Below are 21,398 nucleotides of genomic sequence, written 5' to 3' on the forward strand. Positions count from 1 at the left end.
AACAAACTGTGTGTGTGTGTGTGTGTGCGCTTGTAGTGCTCCTTGAATGAGATCATCACAACACACACACACCATTGCATTAATCAGGAGGACAAGAAACTCTGCATACCTTTAAGTTTGTTTCACAATGAAAAGTGCTTTATAAATTAAATGAATTATTATTATTGTAAATAACCCCATGAAAGGGGGCCCCGCCCACCCAGCCCCTCCCCCTTCTGACATGACTCCATCAAAAATGTATGTGTTTCCTAAAAGAAAATGGCAGCCTGCCACTTTAACTTTCAATAATGAAACGCTCAACAAAGCAGGCTCCAACTCAACTTGAATCCTGTTCAACAAAACAGGCTGTATCCAACTCAACCTGAATCCTGTTCAACAAAACAGGCTGTATCCAACTCAACTTGAATCCGGCTGTTCCACTATGCCATTTTTTTCTTTTTTTTTCTCTTATAGACTATCTGGAAATCATAAAAGGCATTGGCAGGAGTTTCATCATGATTCTGACCACATTAACGTAGTCAACTGCAACAGAGTCATGGGGACATTTAAAAATCCATAAAAGACTGATGCATAACACACTTCAGTTATATGTCAGAAATACACCCCCAGGCTAAACCAATCAGACCACGGCTGCTGACCTGGGTCCTGAAACAACAGTGTGATTACAGTCCTCTGCCCCTGTCCTAGGTCCTGAAACAACACAGTGTAATTACAGTCCTCAGCTGCTGTCCTAGGTCCTGAAACAACACAGTGTAATTACAGTCCTCTGCTGCTGTCCTGGGTCCTGAAACAACAGTGTGATTACAGTCCTCTGCCCCTGTCCTAGGTCCTGAAACAACACAGTGTAATTACAGTCCTCAGCTGCTGTCCTAGGTCCTGAAACAACATAGTGTGATTACAGTCCTCTGCTGCTGTCCTAGGTCCTGAAACAACACAGTGTGATTACAGTCCTCTGCTGCTGTCCTAGGTCCTGAAACAACACAGTGTGATTACAGTCCTCTGCCCCTGTCCTAGGTCCTGAAACAACACAGTGTGATTACAGTCCTCTGCTGCTGTCCTAGGAGCTGAAACAACATAGTGTGCAGTGTTTCCCCTGAAAAAGAATTCAACAGCGGTGCTGTGCTGCGCGCACTCTGCCGGAATCCTTTGTTGTGCGCACGCTGCAGGAGAAATAACTTAAAAACTACCTTAGAATTGTTCGAGATTATTCATGTTCATGTTCATGGAGTCATGTGCGTGTGAATTTGCTAGGATGTTTTTGGTGTGTCAGCTGAGTCTAGAAGTGCTCTGGAGGCCCAGGTAGCTGCATATTTGTACACTGCAAAAAAAAATGTATCTTATCAAGTGAAAATATCTTGTATTTGGTACAATAAGTCCAATATTGAGTAGAATTATCTTGAATGATCTTATTCCACAGATAATTTTGCTTATTTCTTTCTTGATTTTGGTCAATTTAATCTTGTTTAAAGAAAATGTTAATCTTATTTTCTTAAAACAAGATTAAATTGACAAATCAGAAAAAAGCTAAATGATCTGCCAGTGGGATAAGATAATTCAAGATAATTCTACTCAATATAGACTTATTGTACCAAATACAAGATATGTTTACTTGATAAGATACATTTATTTTGTAGTTGTGCAGTGTAGTTGTAATCAAAGTAAATGTCAAGATTAATGACATGCCTCAACACTTGTACACTATTTGTATTGAACATAGATATAGATGATTTAATAGATCATATAAATACTAACATACTAACTGTCAACATACACAAATCACAACACTACAACAGCACTTTACACCTAAGAAGTCTCAGTGGCATAAGCTACATTCTGCCTTAGAGCATTTAATTTTCCTGGGCTTTTGAAAGAAAAGCTCCAGGGCTCTTTGGTGGGGAATTCACTGGTAGGGGGCCATAGATGCTGAGACGCATACAAGCGGCCAGATGGTCTCCCTGCAGCCTTTTCCTCAGGTCAGTCTTTTACATTAAGCACCCCCCACAGCCCAAATGAAATGATAAAAAAAAAAATATATATATATATTATTATTTTTTTTTTTTTATATACATTTTTTTTTAATAGTCTAGTTCATAGCAGCGGTGGTCCTGCTGAATGCATATAAGGGAAACACTGGTGTGATTACAGTCCTCTGCTGCTGTCCTGGGTCCTGAAACAACACAGTGTGATTACAGTCCTCTGCTGCTGTCCTAGGTCCTGAAACAACACAGTGTGATTACAGTCCTCTGCTGCTGTCCTAGGTCCTGAAACAACACAGTGTGATTACAGTCCTCTGCTGCTGTCCTGGGTCCTGAAACAACACAGTGTGATTACAGTCCTCTGCCCCTGTCCTAGGTCCTGAAACAACACAGTGTGATTACAGTCCTCTGCTGCTGTCCTAGGTCCTGAAACAACACAGTGTAATTACAGTCCTCTGCTGCTGTCCTGGGTCCTGAAACAACACAGTGTGATTACAGTCCTCTGCTGCTGTCCTGGGTCCTGGAACAACACAGTGTGATTACAGTCCTCTGCTGCTGTCCTGGGTCCTGAAACAACATAGTGTGATTACAGACCTCTGCTGCTGTCCTAGGTCCTGAAACAACACAGTGTAATTACAGTTCTCTGCTGCTGTCCTGGGTCCTGAAACAACACAGTGTGATTACAGTGTGCTGAGATGAGCATTTCAGGGATGTTTTAGTTGACTCTGGATAGACTCTTGGAATAGACATACTGTAAAGGCAGAGGGCTAACATAACATAACACTATTATAAAATAGTAGGGGTGCACCGATATATCGGTCTGGTATCGACCGATAAGCTCAAATGTGCCGATGGCAGTGGCCGATAAATATCCGTCAATTTGTGTTGCGTCTATCTGGTCCACACTTTCAAACTTTGAAAAATATACAGTAGTTTCATTTAAAAAAAAAATATATATATATATATATAAAATATTATAATATATATATATATTTTTTGCCACAAATATTGGTATCGGCCGATTGTGTTAGTTGAACAATCGGTATCGGTGGCAAAATTTCATATCGGTGCATCCCTATAAAATTGTTCTATCCATATGCATCAAACCACACACGTAAAACAGCAGTACTAAAACACAATGCATGACAATATTACTCATCACAGCATAATGTACAGCTGGCGTAGGAGGACAGACACACTTTTGCATAACATAAGTATTATGCAAATAAAATTACTTGCATTTACATATCTGTAGGTCTACTTGTAAATAAATGCGCTGGTCTTTCATTCAAACGATATCCATAAAACTCACATTATCCAGCTCTAGTCCCCACGCTGTTGCCGTGGCAGTGAAGCATATTCTGACGTAAAGGATGTCGCACACTTATCATCATAATAACCTCTGTTATCCACTGCAGCTGAAATACATCTCTATCATCCACTGCTACTGAAATACATCTCTATCATCCACTGCTACTGAAATACATCTATCATCCATTGCTACTGAAATACATCTATCATACACTGTAACTGAAATACATCTCTATCATCCACTGCTACTGAAATACATCTATCATCCACTGTAACTGAAATACATCTATCATCCACTGTAACTGAAATACATCTCTATCATCCACTGCTACTGAAATACATCTATCATCCACTGTAACTGAAATACATCTATCATCCACTGTAACTGAAATACATCTCTTATCATCCACTGTAACTGAACTGAAATACATCTATCATCCACTGTAACTGAAATACATCTATCATCCACTGTAACTGAAATACATCTATCATCCACTGCTACTGAAATACATCTATCATCCACTGTAATTGAAATACATCTATCATCCACTGCTACTGAAATACATCTCTATCATCCACTGCTACTGAAATACACCTATCATACACTGCTACTGAACTGAAATACATCTCTATCATCCACTGCTACTGAAACACATCTATCATCCACTGTAACTGAAATACATCTATCATCCACTGCTACTGAACTGAAATACATCTATCATCCACTGTAACTGAAATACATCGATATCATCCACTGCTACTGAAATACACCTATCATCCACTGCTACTGAAATACATCTATCATCCACTGTAACTGAACTGAAATACATCTATCATCCACTGTAACTGAAATACATCGATATCATCCACTGCTACTGAAATACATCTATCATCCACTGTAATTGAAATACATCTATCATCCACTGCTACTGAAATACATCTCTATCATCCACTGCTACTGAAATACACCTATCATACACTGTAACTGAAATACATCTATCATCCACTGTAACTGAAATACATCTATCATCCACTGTAACTGAAATACATCTATCATCCACTGTAACTGAAATACATCTATCATCCACTGCTACTGAACTGAAATACATCTATCATCCACTGTAACTGAAATACATCGATATCATCCACTGCTACTGAAATACACCTATCATCCACTGCTACTGAAATACACCTATCATCCACTGCTACTGAAATACACCTATCATCCACTGTTACTGAAATACATCTATCATCCACTGTAACTGAAATACATATATCATCCACTGTAACTGAACTGAAATACATCTATCATCCACTGTAACTGAAATACATCGATCATCCACTGCTACTGAAATACACCTATCATCCACTGCTACTGAAATACATCTATCATCCACTGTAACTGAACTGAAATACATCTATCATCCACTGTAACTGAACTGAAATACATCTATCATCCACTGTAACTGAAATACATCTATCATCCACTGTAACTGAAATACATCTATCATCCACTGCTACTGAAATACATCTATCATCCACTGTAATTGAAATACATCTATCATCCACTGCTACTGAAATACATCTCTATCATCCACTGCTACTGAAATACACCTATCATACACTGCTACTGAACTGAAATACATCTCTATCATCCACTGCTACTGAAACACATCTATCATCCACTGTAACTGAAATACATCTATCATCCACTGCTACTGAACTGAAATACATCTATCATCCACTGTAACTGAAATACATCGATATCATCCACTGCTACTGAAATACACCTATCATCCACTGCTACTGAAATACATCTATCATCCACTGTAACTGAACTGAAATACATCTATCATCCACTGTAACTGAAATACATCGATATCATCCACTGCTACTGAAATACATCTATCATCCACTGTAATTGAAATACATCTATCATCCACTGCTACTGAAATACATCTCTATCATCCACTGCTACTGAAATACACCTATCATCAGTGATGCCACAGATTACTTGTAAAAGTAATCCGATTACTGATTACTGATTACTCCTTTAAAAAGTAATCCAAGTTACTTTACTGATTACTTGATTATCAGAGTAACTTAGTTACTTTGAAAGTAACTAGGTTACGAAGTCGTCGTTCCCCCAACAGTTTTTTTAAACGCTTTATTGAAAGTGCATAAATTGTTTTTAACTTGTTTCTCTGCACATAACGTAAATTGTTAAACTAGTGCTTCAGCTTCTGTACCATCAAGTATGGTAAAGCAACAGTCTATGATGCTCACAGCATTAGAGCAGCCAGCCAGTGGTTTTACAAAACCAGTGTATCCATTCACATCTAACAAATGCAGGCTGAACTATTCAATTATATCAACTGTAACTATTAAATTGTTTTTATAAATGTCTCTCTATAAACATACAAGCAGTCTCTCTTTAACATGTAAATTAACTGTAAATCTGGCAAATAAGAGCTTTTCTCTCTCTCTCTCTCTCTCTCTCTCTCTCTCTCTCTCTCTCTCTCTCTCTCTCTCTCTCTCTCTCCTCTCTCTCTCTCTCTCTCTCTCTCTCTCTCTCTCTCACCCCTCTCTCTCTCTCTCTCTCTCTCTCTCACCCCATGCCTCTTTCTCTCCAACCCCACCCAGACAGCCTACATCTCTAATATAATAATAATAATAATAATAATAATAATAATAATAATAATAATAATAATAATAATAATAATAATAATAATAATAATAATTATTATTATTATTATAATATAATCCCTTCTCTCCCTCTCTGTGTGTATGTGTGTGCGCGTGTGTGCGTGTGCTTGTGCTTGTGTGTGTGTGTGTGTGTGTGTGTGTGTGTGTGTGTGTGTCTCTCTCCCTCTCTCTGTCACTCGTGTTCTCCCACCTGAAGAACTGTGGGAGAGCATTAGAGCAGCCAGCCAGTGGTTTTACAAAACCAGTGTATCCATTCACATCTAACAAATGCAGGCTGAACTATTCAATTATATCAACTGTAACTATTAAATTGTTTTTATAAATGTCTCTCTAGTCTTCTTGCGGTTTCACTTCGTTTAGACAAGCGTTTTGGGGTGGAATTCTCAGACGAATGCAAGGGAGCCTTGCTGTCAGACGATTGGCGCATATGTCACATGACGTGCTGTGAAGACCCGCCCTACTCTGCCTCTGATTCGCAGACTGTGGATGGGGAATGTGATTGGGCCAAAGCAGAGTCACTCACAGACAGAGAGTCCAGTCACGCCGCGAGGACACATTCTTGTGTAACCCTTTCACTGCCACACCACGTCACTCCCAAATAAGAAAAACAGCTCAAAAATGTATTTTTGACTGTCGAAAACGAAATAAAATACTGCATTCCGCATGCATTATGAATTTATGATGAGATAGTAACGAAATAGTAATGCACAGCCACTTGGACAAGTAACTGCAATCAGATTACTGGCTTTTAAAGATTAACGCGTTAGATTACTATTTTCGGGGGAAAGTAATCAGATTACAATAACGCGTTACTTAGTAACGCGTTACCGGCATCACTGCCTATCATACACTGTAACTGAAATACATCTATCATCCACTGTAACTGAAATACATCTATCATCCACTGTAACTGAAATACATCTATCATCCACTGTAACTGAAATACATCTATCATCCACTGCTACTGAACTGAAATACATCTATCATCCACTGTAACTGAAATACATCGATATCATCCACTGCTACTGAAATACACCTATCATCCACTGCTACTGAAATACACCTATCATCCACTGCTACTGAAATACACCTATCATCCACTGTTACTGAAATACATCTATCATCCACTGTAACTGAAATACATATATCATCCACTGTAACTGAACTGAAATACATCTATCATCCACTGTAACTGAAATACATCGATCATCCACTGCTACTGAAATACATCTATCATCCACTGCTACTGAAATACATCTATCATCCACTGCTACTGAAATACACCTATCATCCACTGCTACTGAAATACATGTATCATCCACTGCTACTGAAATACACCTATAATCCACTGCAACTGAAATACTAGAAGGCTGTGGTCTTGTTGTGACACGGTGCTCAGATTTGGTCCCTCGTAAGGCCAGACCTCCTGACAGAGCGACATTTTGTCCCCGGTGAATTATTAAACAACCGTTGTATTTCAACATGGCTGACCTGCTGTCACTGCGTCTCTCTGCCAGCGGGCTCCTGCAGCAGGCTGTCACAGACGGGCCCCAGCGGGGAGGCGGCCTCGGGCGCCATTTTGTCTTCCTGACGGAATAAAACAGAGTGGTGTACAAGGAGACAAAATGGCGTTGGATAGAAGCCTTGGCATGAAGTGAATGTGGAGTGTAGTGGAAAATCTATTGCTTACGGTCATTGATGTGGAATAATTTGAGCAGATTATTCACAGAGGCCGACAGCAGAGTCTTTGATTAAGGATAGAGTTTACTGACATAATGACATGTTACAACATGGAGACCTATAGGTTACAGCAATGGCTCTATAGTCTACTACAACTCTGACTGTGCATATTGTTATTAACTCTTGAAGAAGGTGACTTTGACTATACAGACAGTTATTAACTCTTGAAGAAGGTGACTTTGACTATACAGACAGTTACTAACTCTTGAAGAAGGTGACTTTGACTATACAGATTGTTATTAACTCTTGAAGGTGACTTTGACTATACAGACAGTTATTAACTCTTGAAGAAGGTTACTTTGACTATACAGACAGTTATTAACGCTTGAAGAAGGTTACTTTGACTATACAGACAGTTATTAACGCTTGAAGGTGACTTTGACTATACAGACAGTTATTAACTCTTGAAGGTGACTTTGACTATACAGATTGTTATTAACTCTTGAAGGTGACTTTGACTATACAGACAGTTATTAACTCTTGAAGGTGACTGACTATACAGATTGTTATTAACTCTTGAAGGTGACTGACTATACAGATTGTTATTAACTCTTGAAGGTGACTGACTATACAGATTGTTATTAACTCTTGAAGGTGACTGACTATACAGATTGTTATTAACTCTTGAAGGTGACTGACTATACAGATTGTTATTAACTCTTGAAGGTGACTGACTATACAGATTGTTATTAACTCTTGAAGGTGACTGACTATACAGATTGTTATTAACTCTTGAAGGTGACTGACTATACAGATTGTTATTAACTCTTGAAGGTGACTGACTATACAGATTGTTATTAACTCTTGAAGAAGGTGACTTTGACTATACAGATTGTTATTAACTCTTGAAGGTGACTTTGACTATACAGATTGTTATTAACTCTTGAAGAAGGTGACTTTGACTATACAGATTCGTGCAGAACTTGTCACATTCATCCCCTGGAGAGGGAGAGCTTCTCTGTACTTCCCTGAAATCTGAGTTGCATGTGTGATGTCACTAATAGGTTTATGTGGTAACTTGACACCTTTAGCTTCAGCTATACTAAAGAGCTGTAGGTATTGACATGTCTTGAACGAATATAAGCTGCAGAAGACTTGGAATTCCTGGTAAATATCAATACTGTTTATACAATTGTTATTCAATATAGAATGCTTTTTAAGGGTTTAAAATACATCTGGAGGGCATTTTTAATATACTTTCTCTAGCCATCACACACACACACACACACACACACACACACACACACACACACACACACACACACACACACACACACACACACAATCTCTGCACACTTTCTCTATTCAAATTGTGATGCATTTGTACACACACCACACACAGACAGACACACACACACACACACGTTTACAGGTCTACTAATGCGCTGTTGTGTTACAGCCCAGCTTCGTGAGTGACGTGGGGGTTCCAGGCAGGAGTTCCCTGGACAGCGTGGAGGTGGCCTACGGGAGACAGGTGAGCTCTCTGCACACGGCTCCTCATGGAGGCGTAGGGATGAAACCCTCCCTCCCTCCACCCTCCCTCCCTCCCTCCCTCCCTCCCTCCCTCCCTCCCTCCCTCCCTCCCTCCCTCCCTCCACCTTCCTGGAGGTGGCCTACGGGAGACAGGTGAGCTCTCTGCACACGGCCCCTCGCGGAGGCTGTTTTCTTGGCGGACACAGAAACGCAGCTCACAGCGGCTCTGGAGTGAATGAAACCTGCGCTCGGTGTGTTGGTTCCTTCAGGGGTAACTCTACTGTCTTTAGTTAATTGTGTGCACCAGAGCAGTAAACAAATAGGTACATTGACATACAGTCATATACTGTAAAAGTACAAAGAATACAAAATACAAGAATACAGTCATAGAAAGACTTTGCCTCCCTCCACCTTCCCCTTTTCAGTTTTCTGAGACCGGAAAGTGGTAAAAGTGTACCGGACACAAGATAATGAACGTGCGCCTCTCTCTCCGGAGCGCAAGTTGTGCTGATTCTGTTGTTGTTGCTCCTCTGGGGGTTGAGGGTTTGTTGTGTGAGAAGGGGTGACTTGTGCATCTGCTACAAATGGTTCCAGAATAGCATCCAATTTACTTTCAGTATGCAATCGACAGATGTTTTATGCAACAATTTTAGGACTGTTAAGAGGTTAAATAAAGTGTTTTAACATTAGTATAATTATAATAATCTTCATTAATTATTAGATAATAATAATAATAATGTTTGCTCTAACTACATTAGTATAATCATAATAATAGTTAGATAATAATAATGGCTGCTCTAGCCAGAGTCAGTGATCACTATGTGATGCTGTGGAAATGGGGTCACACTAAACCAGACGGATCAAACACATTGATTGGCCGGATGAACAGAAGGCACTCTGGGTGATTTCTCCAGGGGGGGTCTCTCTCCATCTCTCGCTGTCTCTCTGTGTCCCGGACTATTTCTGCCCTCCCTCCGTGTCCTTCTCTGCCTCCCTAGCTTTCTCAAACCTCTTCTGTCATCCATCTCCATCACTTTTCTACCCTTTCTATCTTTCTCTCTCTCTAGCTCTCTCCGTCTCTCCTACTCTACCATCCTCCACTTTATCGCTCATCTGCCCTCCCTCTCTCCACCCATTCCTCTCTCCCTCGCTCTCTCCCCCCCTCTCTCTCCCTCCTCCCTCTCCCTCCTCCCCCTCTCTCTCTCTCCCGCTCTCCGTCCATCTCTAAGCGTGTTAGGTAGATAGTGTATCAGACCATGTGTCGTCACATAGCGTGTGGAGTCATCTTCTTGGTATTCGTCATCTTCTTTGAAGACCTTCTCAACGTCTTCATTCTCTTCTTCTTGTTTTTCGTCGTCCACCATTTTACTCTGCGCTCGTAGCGAGGGACTCCGCTGGCTTTCTGTCTGTGGAGACAGCCGTTCAGGAGAGTACAGCCGTTCAGGACAGTACAGCCGTTCAGGAGAGTACAGCCGTTCAGGAGAGTACAGCCGTTCAGGAGAGTACAGCCGTTCAGGAGAGTACAGCCGTTCAGGAGAGTACAGCCGTTCAGGAGAGTACAGCCGTTCAGGAGAGTACAGCCGTTCAGGACAGTACAGCCGTTCAGGACAGTACAGCCGTTCAGGACAGTACAGCCGTTCAGGACAGTACAGCCGTTCAGGAGAGTACAGCCGTTCAGGACAGTACAGCCGTTCAGGACAGTACAGCCGTTCAGGACAGTACAGCCGTTCAGGAGAGTACAGCCGTTCAGGAGAGTACAGCCGTTCAGGAGAGTACAGCCGTTCAGGAGAGTACAGCCGTTCAGGACAGTACTACAGCCGTGAAGCCAAGGGGCAGGAAACAGTGTTGGTAAGTCATAGTTAATGCAGGACTGGAATCATTAAGAGTTATAAACAGTGTTGGTAAGTCATAGTTAATGCAGGACTGGAATCATTAAGAGTTATAAACAGTGTTGGTAAGTCATAGTTAATGCAGGACTGGAATCATTAAGAGTTATAAACAGTGTTGGTAAGTCATAGTTAATGCAGGACTGGAATCAGTAGGAGTTATAAACAGTGTTGATAAGTCATAGTTAATGCAGGACTGGAATCATTAAGAGTTATAAACAGTGTTGGTAAGTCATAGTTAATGCAGGACTGGAATCAGTAGGAGTTATAAACAGTGTTGATAATGATAAGTCATAGTTAATGCAGGACTGGAATCAGTAGGAGTTATAAACAGTGTTGATAAGTCATAGTTAATGCAGGACTGGAATCATTAAGAGTTATAAACAGTGTTGATAAGTCATAGTTAATGCAGGACTGGAATCAGTAGGAGTTATAAACAGTGTTGATAAGTCATAGTTAATGCATGACTGGAATCAGTAGGAGTTATAAACAGTGTTGGTAAGTCATAGTTAATGCAGGACTGGAATCAGTAGGAGTTATAAACAGTGTTGGTAATTCACAGGTAATGCAGGACTGAGGATTTGTCTACCTCAGTCTACCTTATCTGTATCTCTCCACTCATCCCTCAGTCTACCTTATCTGTATCTCTCCACTCATCCCTCAGTCTACCTTATCTGTATCTCTCTCCACTCATCCCTCAGTCTACCTCATCTGTATCTCTCTCCACTCATCCCTCAGTCTACCTTATCTGTATCTCTCCACTCATCCCTCAGTCTACCTTATCTGTAGCTCTCTCCACTCATCCCTCAGTCTACCTTATCTGTATCTCTCTCCACTCATCCCTCAGTCTACTTTATCTGTATCTCTCTCCACTCATCCCTCAGTCTACCTTATCTGTGTCTCTCCACTCATCCCTCAGTCTACCGTATCTGTATCTCTCCACTCATCCCTCAGTCTACCTTATCTGTAGCTCTCTCCACTCATCCCTCAGTCTACCTTATCTGTAGCTCTCTCCACTCATCCCTCAGTCTACCTTATCTGTAGCTCTCTCCACTCATCCCTCTCTCCTCCTCTTTCTCTGTCAGATCTACATCTTCAATGAGAAGATAGTGAACGGTCACGTCCAGCCCGTCCTGGGAGACCTGTGTGCCTCTGTAGCAGACAGCCTGGACGACAAGGTGAGACCCCGCTGGCTGAATACTCCACTAACCAAAATCATTCAGAATGGACGTTTACATGGACGCTGAATAACCTGAACCGTGTTTACATTCCCCAAAGCATGTCATCAGAATACGACGTGTTTGACAACATGTCGACCCTGCCTACACTCAGCCCTGTTACACTCACCACCTATTGTGCTGCTTAGTAGAGAGACCCTGCCTACACTCAGCCCTGTTACACTCACCACCTATTGTGCTGCTTAGTAGAGAGACCCTGCCTACACTCAGCCCTGTTACACTCACCACCTATTCTGCTGCTTAGTAGTAGAGAGACCCTGCCTACACTCAGCCCTGTTACACTCGCCACCTATTGTGCTGCTTAGTAGAGAGACCCTGTCTACACTCAGCCCTGTTACACTCACCACCTATTGTGCTGCTTAGTAGAGAGACCCTGCCTACACTCAGCCCTGTTACACTCACCACCTATTGTGCTGCTTAGTAGAGAGACCCTGCCTACACTCAGCCCTGTTACACTCACCACCTATTCTGCTGCTTAGTAGTAGAGAGACCCTGCCTACACTCAGCCCTGTTACACTCGCCACCTATTGTGCTGCTTAGTAGAGAGACCCTGTCTACACTCAGCCCTGTTACACTCACCACCTATTCTGCTGCTTAGTAGAGAGACCCTGCCTACACTCAGCCCTGTTACACTCGCCACCTATTCTGCTGCAAAAAATGCACCCTAACGAAATTCGTTCGCTCATAAAATTCTAACTGTGTTTTAATGGTTTTTAAGTTAAAACACGCGTTTTATAACTGCCGTCGCCTCTTTTTTTATCTTTTTTATTTAGACACTGCGTTACGTTGCTTATAACTTATAACATTAAGATAGTGTATTAACATTGTTATTCTCTCTCTGAGAAAGGAGAGCTAAATAATGTGTCTGTGTGTTAACACCTCTTAAGTACCAGTACTTGATACCCGGACAGGCCGCACCCAGCCCGCGCGTGTAGTTTTTCTCCTCATGAGAGAAAATCCTTGTGGAACTATATAACAATAATTACCTCATTTACAAGTTGTATTTAAGTTTGCAAATAAGGGAACACATTAATGACAGTTCAAATATGTAAAAAAAAATCAAGATTTCGATTTTTTTGGATTTTCTGAACAGCAAGACATTTTCTTCATTTCCTGACACCTCCCCCTTGCGAATCAAATCGGGTTTGGTCACGTCGAGTCACATATTATGCTCTTGCTCGCACCCCCCCCCCTGGACCCCCCAATGGATAATCCATCCATTATCATTCGCTCCTAACCAGACCCTACCATTATATGCTAGCTTTTATTCTCTCCACCACTTCTAACCACATTGAAATTTTGGATTCATTGAGACCCAAAATTCTTGCTGTAGATATTTCTAGATAAATCACATCGAGATATGTAAGAATCCAGACCTTCCGGCAAATTTTCTTCAGGTTGAAACCATTGTGATGCTATCAGCTTTTTAGCCACTGTGATACCAGATAAAACCATTCTGTTCAGTCTTATAGGAGTCAAGTATGTCCTATGAATATAGTTAAGATTGATTTGTTGATGGTCCGGGTTCCTTGATGCAAGTCGAACATTTGCCCAGGCTTCTTGCCAATCAAAATCTTTTTCCAGGTCTGGTATATCCCTCCTCCAGACTGAGTCTAGGTGGAGGGTTTCATACGAGGACGTTGTAATTGATGATAAAAATCTGATACAAAACCTCTCGATGTCTCTCTTTCATAGAAGAATTTGTGGTATCTGTGGTGTACAATTGGTATCCTTAATGGAACACTGTGAGCCTTCAAACATAACAATAACTGCGTAAAAATAATATGTGGAGCCGGTGAGATAAACATTTTTGTGTATTTCATCATAACTACAAATACCCTGTTTGTTGAAAACATCTCCTAATGTATGTATGCCTTGCTTTTCCCATCTAGGGATATTATTATTTTATATCGATTCTTACATTTTCAAATAGATGAAGTTGAATCGTCACCTTAGCATCGATGCATTGTTACACCCCTAGTGTGTAACGATCTGATTGGTGGGCGGTGCCGCTCGTCTCAAGTGTGTAACGATCTGATTGGTGGGCGGTGCTGCTCGTCTATAGTGTGTAATGATCTGATTGGTGGGCGGTGCCGGTCGTCTCAAGTGTGTAATGATCTGATTGGTGGGCGGTGTTGCTCGTCTATAGTGTGTAATGATCTGATTGGTGGGCGGTGCTGCTCGTCTCAAGTGTGTAATGATCTGATTGGTGGGCGGTGCCGCTCGTCTCAAGTGTGTAATGATCTGATTGGTGGGCGGTGCCGCTCGTCTCAAGTGTGTAATGATCTGATTGGTGGGCCGCTCCCTCCAGAACGTGTCGGACATGTGGCTGATGGTGAAGCAGATGACCGACGTGCTGCTGGTTCCTGCTAAAGACACCCTGAAGAGCCGCACCGCCGTGGACATGCAGATGGCCTTTGTGCGCCAGGGACTCAACTTCCTGGAGAACAGGTACTGTGTGTGTCCTTCAGGCCCGGTACCATACCTATGACTATTACTAGCCCCTTTTGTGACTGTGATGCACGCCAACAAGGTTTGGCCGAGTGAATACACAGTCACTTGCTCCTCAATGGCAAACCAACCTAGATGTACCATGAAGGACTGGTTCTTCAGCGGCACGGTGGTGTAGTGGTTAACACTGTCTCCTCACAGCAAGAAGGTCCAGGGTGGGGACCAGGTTTCCATGATGCCAGGTACCCAGGTGGGGTGTCTCCCAGGCCTTTCTGTGTGGACTTTGCATGTTCTCCCCGTGCTCGCAAGGGTTTCCCCCCGATAAGATAAACCCAATGGAAAAACATGCACAACAAACAGATCGCTAACGCTGTGGTGTCCTTGACGAAGACGGGCAGGAGCACTTGGATTGGTCCCCGGAGCGCGGCTCACGTTGACGCCCTATCTGCTCCCGGCTGCCCATGGGGGGAAGGACGACGGGATGGGTCAAGTGCAGTGACTCAATCGCATCGGCGACTGAGAAAAAGACAATGCATGTGTGTGTGTGTGTATCCCGGTGTGTGTGTGCCGCTCCAATTGCATGTCCAGTTCGTTGCATGCGGAATAAAGATGCAGGACCTAAAGAGGTCCTGCATTATTATAACCGAACAGATGCATTTCAAAGGTATACTCAGAGTTGCACCATGGTTTCGAACAGAGAAACGCTAGGGTTTGAAAGCTCGGCGTTGCTAATAAACATTTTAAATAATTTTTATAAACTGGTCAACACAGCTTTATTTCCGGCATTGGGTGCCTGATGCGTGCACCAGGCAGCCAAATACGGAAATAACGCCGTTTTGAGCAGTGTTGACCAGTTTATAAAAATGATTTAAAATGTTTATTAGCAACGCTGAGCTTTCAAACTCTAGCGTTTCTCTGTTCGAAACCCTCGTGCAACTGTGAGTACCTTTGAAATGTATCTGTGATACTTGTATAACGAACGGTTCGGTTAGAACCAGTCCTTCATGGTAAATCTAGGTTGGTTTCCCATTGAGGAGCAAGGGACTGTGGATTCACTCGGCCAAACCTTGTTGGCGTACATCAGTCACGAAAGGGGCTATTACTTTTACATACTATTATATTATGGTACTATATTATATTGTATATATCATGTACTATATATCTCATATCACATTATATATGTGTTCTATACACTTATGTACTATATAGTATATACTATTATATATACTGCAGGTATACTATACTGTAATGTGTACTATATGTGTGTACTGTAATGTGTACTATATGTGTGTACTGTAATGTGTACTATATGTGTATGTACTGTATGTATGTTAAAAATAAAAACGAAACCTAAGTCTTCAGGGGTAGGGCCCGACAAGCCTAGTGCTTCTCCCTAGCCCTTTTCGGACAATTGGACAATGCTGCAATAGCAGCTGGTAAAACTTTGGCGATTTATGGAATGACCGTTGTTATGTGTCCAAAGCCCGAAATAAAAAATAACTGAACTGAACTGAACTGGGCTTCCTTCAGGCCCGGTACCATACCGGGCTTCCTTCAGGCCCGGTACCACACCTGGGGCCTTCCTTCAGGCCCGGTACCATACCTGGGCTTCCTTCAGGCCCGGTACCACACCTGGGGGCTTCCTTCAGGCCCGGTACCATACCTGGCTTCCTTCAGGCCCGGTACCACACCTGGGGGCTTCCTTCAGGCCTGGTACCATACCTGGGCTTCCTTCAGGCCCGGTACCACACCTGGGGGCTTCCTTCAGGCCCGGTATCATACCTGGCTTCCTTCAGGCCCGGTACCACACCTGGGGGCTTCCTTCAGGCCCGGTACCATACCTGGGCTTCCTTCAGGCCCGGTACCACACCTGGGGGCTTCCTTCAGGCCCGGTACCATACCTGGCTTCCTTCAGGCCCGGTACCACACCTGGGGGCTTCCTTCAGGCCCGGTACCATACCTGGGCTTCCTTCAGGCCCGGTACCACACCTGGGGGCTTCCTTCAGGCCCGGTACCATACCTAGGCTTTCTTCAGGCCCGGTACCATACCTGGCTTCCTTCAGGCCCGCTACCACACCTGGGGGCTTCCTTCAGGCCCGGTATCATACCTGGGGGCTTCCTTCAGGCCCGGTACCATACCTGGGGGCTTCCTTCAGGCCCGGTACCACACCTAGGCTTTCTTCAGGCCCGGTACCACACCTAGGCTTTCTTCAGGCCCGGTACCATACCTGGGGGCTTCCTTCAGGCCCGGTACCATACCTAGGCTTTCTTCAGGCCCGGTACCATACCTGGGGGCTTCCTTCAGGCCCGGTACCATACCTAGGCTTTCTTCAGGCCCGGTACCATACCTGGCTTCCTTCAGGCCGGTACCATACCTGGGGGCTTCCTTCAGGCCCGGTACCATACCTGGGGGCTTCCTTCAGGCCCGGTACCATACCTGGGGGCTTCCTTCAGGCCCGGTACCACACCTGGGGGCTTCCTTCAGGCCCGCTACCATACCTGGGGGCTTCCTTCAGGCCCGGTACCATACCTGGGGGCTTCCTTCAGGCCCGGTACCATACCTAGGCTTTCTTCAGGCCCGCTACCATACCTGGCTTCCTTCAGGCCCGGTACCATACCTGGGGGCTTCCTTCAGGCCCGCTACCACACCTGGGGGCTTCCTTCAGGCCCGGTACCATACCTAGGCTTTCTTCAGGCCCGGTACCATACCTGGGGGCTTCCTTCAGGCCCGGTACCATACCTAGGCTTTCTTCAGGCCCGGTACCATACCTGGCTTCCTTCAGGCCCGGTACCACACCTGGGGGCTTCCTTCAGGCCCGCTACCATACCTGGCTTTCTTCAGGCCCGGTACCACACCTGGGGGCTTCCTTCAGGCCCGGTACCACACCTGGGGGCTTCCTTCAGGCCCGGTACCACACCTGGGGGCTTCCTTCAGGCCCGGTATCATACCTGGCTTCCTTCAGGCCCGCTACCACACCTGGGGGCTTCCTTCAGGCCCGGTACCATACCTGGGCTTCCTTCAGGCCCGGTACCATACCTGGCTTCCTTCAGGCCCGCTACCACACCTGGGGGCTTCCTTCAGGCCCGGTACCATACCTAGGCTTTCTTCAGGCCCGGTATCATACCTGGCTTCCTTCAGGCCCGGTACCACACCTGGGGGCTTCCTTCAGGCCCGGTATCATACCTGGCTTCCTTCAGGCCCGCTACCACACCTGGGGGCTTCCTTCAGGCCCGGTACCATACCTGGGCTTCCTTCAGGCCCGGTACCATACCTGGCTTCCTTCAGGCCCGCTACCACACCTGGGGGCTTCCTTCAGGCCCGGTACCATACCTAGGCTTTCTTCAGGCCCGGTATCATACCTGGCTTCCTTCAGGCCCGGTACCATACCTGGGGGCTTCCTTCAGGCCCGGTACCATACCTGGGGGCTGCCTTCAGGCCCGGTATCATACCTGGCTTTCTTCAGGCCCGGTACCATACCTGGGGGCTGCCTTCAGGCCCGGTATCATACCTGGCTTTCTTCAGGCCCGGTACCACACCTGGGCTTTCGGTCATTAGACAAAACTATTATTATATTGAGATATAATACATTGTTCTCCATTGGAGAGTTAACGTGTCAAAATGCAGCAAATCAAGTCGCTGTGCTTTGATTTCTGGCTGTTAGACGTGTTTCTTGGTGTCAGAGTTTAGTATCTACAGGCCCTACTACACCATAGAACTACACCATGGTGACTGTGTTTTAACCTCTGACCTCTCCCTCTCCAGCTATAAGAACTACACCATGGTGACGGTGTTTTAACCTCTGACCTCTCCCTCTCCAGCTATAAGAACTACACCATGGTGACAGTGTTTTAACCTCTGACCTCTCCCTCTCCAGCTATAAGAACTACACCATGGTGACAGTGTTTTAACCTCTGACCTCTCCCTCTCCAGCTATAAGAACTACACCATGGTGACAGTGTTTTAACCTCTGACCTCTCCCTCTCCAGCTATAAGAACTACACCATGGTGACAGTGTTTTAACCTCTGACCTCTCCCTCTCCAGCTATAAGAACTACACCATGGTGACGGTGTTTTAACCTCTGACCTCTCCCTCTCCAGCTATAAGAACTACACCATGGTGACTGTGTTTTAACCTCTGACCTCTCCCTCTCCAGCTATAAGAACCATAGATATCTATAGAACACTAGATAGCTTAAGGCGGAGTCACCAGCGTCACTGAACCGCCGCCATCTTGCTCCAGTTAGCCTTGAGTGAGAGTGAGTGAGCTGCACAGACAAAAATACTCATAACTCGCTGAAATATTGACGGATTTACAAACGGGTTGGTTTGCTATAAACATCAAAGATGTAGTTATGATACTGCATACTTGTAAAAAAAAATTTTTTTAAAGATGTTTTTTTTTACAAACCACTTGAATCATAGCCACGTTAATAATGCTTGTAATAAACCAAACCGTTTGTAAATCCGTCAATATTTCAGCGAGTTATGAGTATTTTTGTCTGTGCAGCTCACTCACTCTCACTCAAGGCTAACTGGAGCAAGATGGCGGCGGTTCAGTGACGTCGCTCTCCATTGGCCGGCAGCGCGGGCAAGCTATCTAGTGTTCTATATATATCTATGATAAGAACTACACCATGGTGACAGTGTTTTAACCTCTGACCTCTCCCTCTCCAGCTATAAGAACTACACCATGGTGACGGTGTATGGGAACCTCCATCAGGCTCAGCTGGGAGGGGTGCCTGGAACGTACCAACTGGTTCGCAGCTTCCTCAACATCAAGCTGCCTGTATCTCCTCCTGGCATGCAGGTAACACACACACACACTAGGGCTGACCTTCGAAGCTTTTTTTGGCAATCGAAGCTTCGGGGCCGAGCTTCGATTTTAATTTGAAGCTTCGAAAAAAAGTGATTTTTATTTTTTATTTAATTTTTTTTATTTTTTTTATCTTATGTTGTGGGACTTGTACAGCACTTTGGTCAACTTTGTTGTTTTTAAATGTGCTCTATAAATAAAGTGGATTGGATTAATTAATTAAGTGGCCCCTTTCGTGACTGTGACGCAGCCAACAAGGTTTCACTCGGCTGCGCTGCCTGGGTGCAGTGGGGCTGCTCTCACAGCCAACGACATGACATTACATAATTATGTTGCAACCTTCGTCTATCAAGCAAACAATTATATTATTTAATTTCTAATTTCTAATTATATCGGACAATGCACCTACAAAAGCAGATGATTACAATTAAATTAGCCAACTTGGTAACACATTAGTCATAGCAGCATAGGCATAGCCTTATTAATGTTTTGTGTGGCGTCACCGTCGTGTACAACGATACTTACGTTTTTTAGGTGATTTGACAAAGTTGTTGTAGAGTTGTGATATGCCATTTTCTTCTGGCATATCTGGCACTCAGCTTTTTGGGCATTGTCTTTGCATATTTTAAAGTGTAACCACACGTCTGATGACTTCTTCGTCGACATGTCTGCTGCACATGTCCTTGAAGCTTGTGCCATCGAACGAAGCTTCGAAGTATTTAAGACAGCCCTAACACACACACACACACACACACACACACACACACACACACACACACACACACAGATATATTTATCTACACAAACACACACACACACACACAGATATATTTATCTACACAAACACACACACACACATATATTTATACACACACACCCACACACACATATATTTATATACACACACACACACGCATATATATATATATTTATATACACACACATATATTTATATACACACACATATATATTTATATACACACACGCACACACACACAGCTGATATTGCCTGAGAAAACTGTTTAGTTCATGGAAACAACCTGTGTGTGTGCGCTTTGTGTGTCTGTGTGCTTCTGTGTGTGTGTGTGTGTGTGTGTGTGTGTGTGTGTAGGACGGGGAGGTGGAGGGTCATCCAGTCTGGGCTGTGATCTATTACTGTCTGCGCTGTGGGGATCTGCACGCTGCCATGCAGGTGGTCAACAGAGCACAGCACCAGCTGGGAGACTTCAAGACCTGGTTCCAGGAGTACATAAGCAGTCCTGACAGACGGTAAGAGACTTAGACTGACCTGAACAGGAACACAGAGACATATACTGACCTGAACATGAACACAGAGACATAGACTGATATGTACATGAACACAGAGACATAGACTGACCTGAACATGAACACAGAGACATAGACTGACCTGTACATGAACACAGAGACATAGACTGATATGTACATGAACACAGAGACATAGACTGACCTGTACATGAACACAGAGACATAGACTGACCTGAACATGAACACAGAGACATAGACTGACCTGAACATGAACACAGAGACATAGACTGATCTGAACATGAACACAGAAAGATAGACTGATCTGTACATGAACACAGATACATAGACTGATCTGTACATGAACACAGAGACATAGACTGACCTGTACATGAACACAGAGACATAGACTGACCTGAACATGAACACAGAGACATAGACTGACCTGAACATGAACACAGAGACATAGACTGACCTGAACATGAACACAGAGACATAGACTGATCTGAACATGAACACAGAAAGATAGACTGATCTGTA

At 43.8% G+C, this 21,398-nt stretch overlaps 1 protein-coding gene across 1 annotated transcript in view; it reads left to right on the forward strand.

Annotated features, from left to right (window-relative positions):
- Positions 1–21,398, forward strand: part of nup93 (nucleoporin 93) — a 101,626-nt gene that overhangs the window by 60,890 nt on the left and 19,338 nt on the right. The window contains exons 6-10 of the mRNA XM_084335343.1: positions 9,133–9,207; positions 12,178–12,270; positions 14,642–14,781; positions 19,457–19,589; positions 20,707–20,864. Of these exons, the coding sequence (XP_084191469.1) occupies positions 9,133–9,207; positions 12,178–12,270; positions 14,642–14,781; positions 19,457–19,589; positions 20,707–20,864 (599 nt within the window). The remainder of the gene's footprint in view (positions 1–9,132; positions 9,208–12,177; positions 12,271–14,641; positions 14,782–19,456; positions 19,590–20,706; positions 20,865–21,398) is intronic.

Source organism: Notolepis coatsorum (assembly GCF_963971535.1).
Source record: "Notolepis coatsorum genome assembly, chromosome: 18".
In the NCBI taxonomy this organism is placed as follows: Eukaryota; Metazoa; Chordata; class Actinopteri; order Aulopiformes; family Paralepididae; genus Notolepis; species Notolepis coatsorum.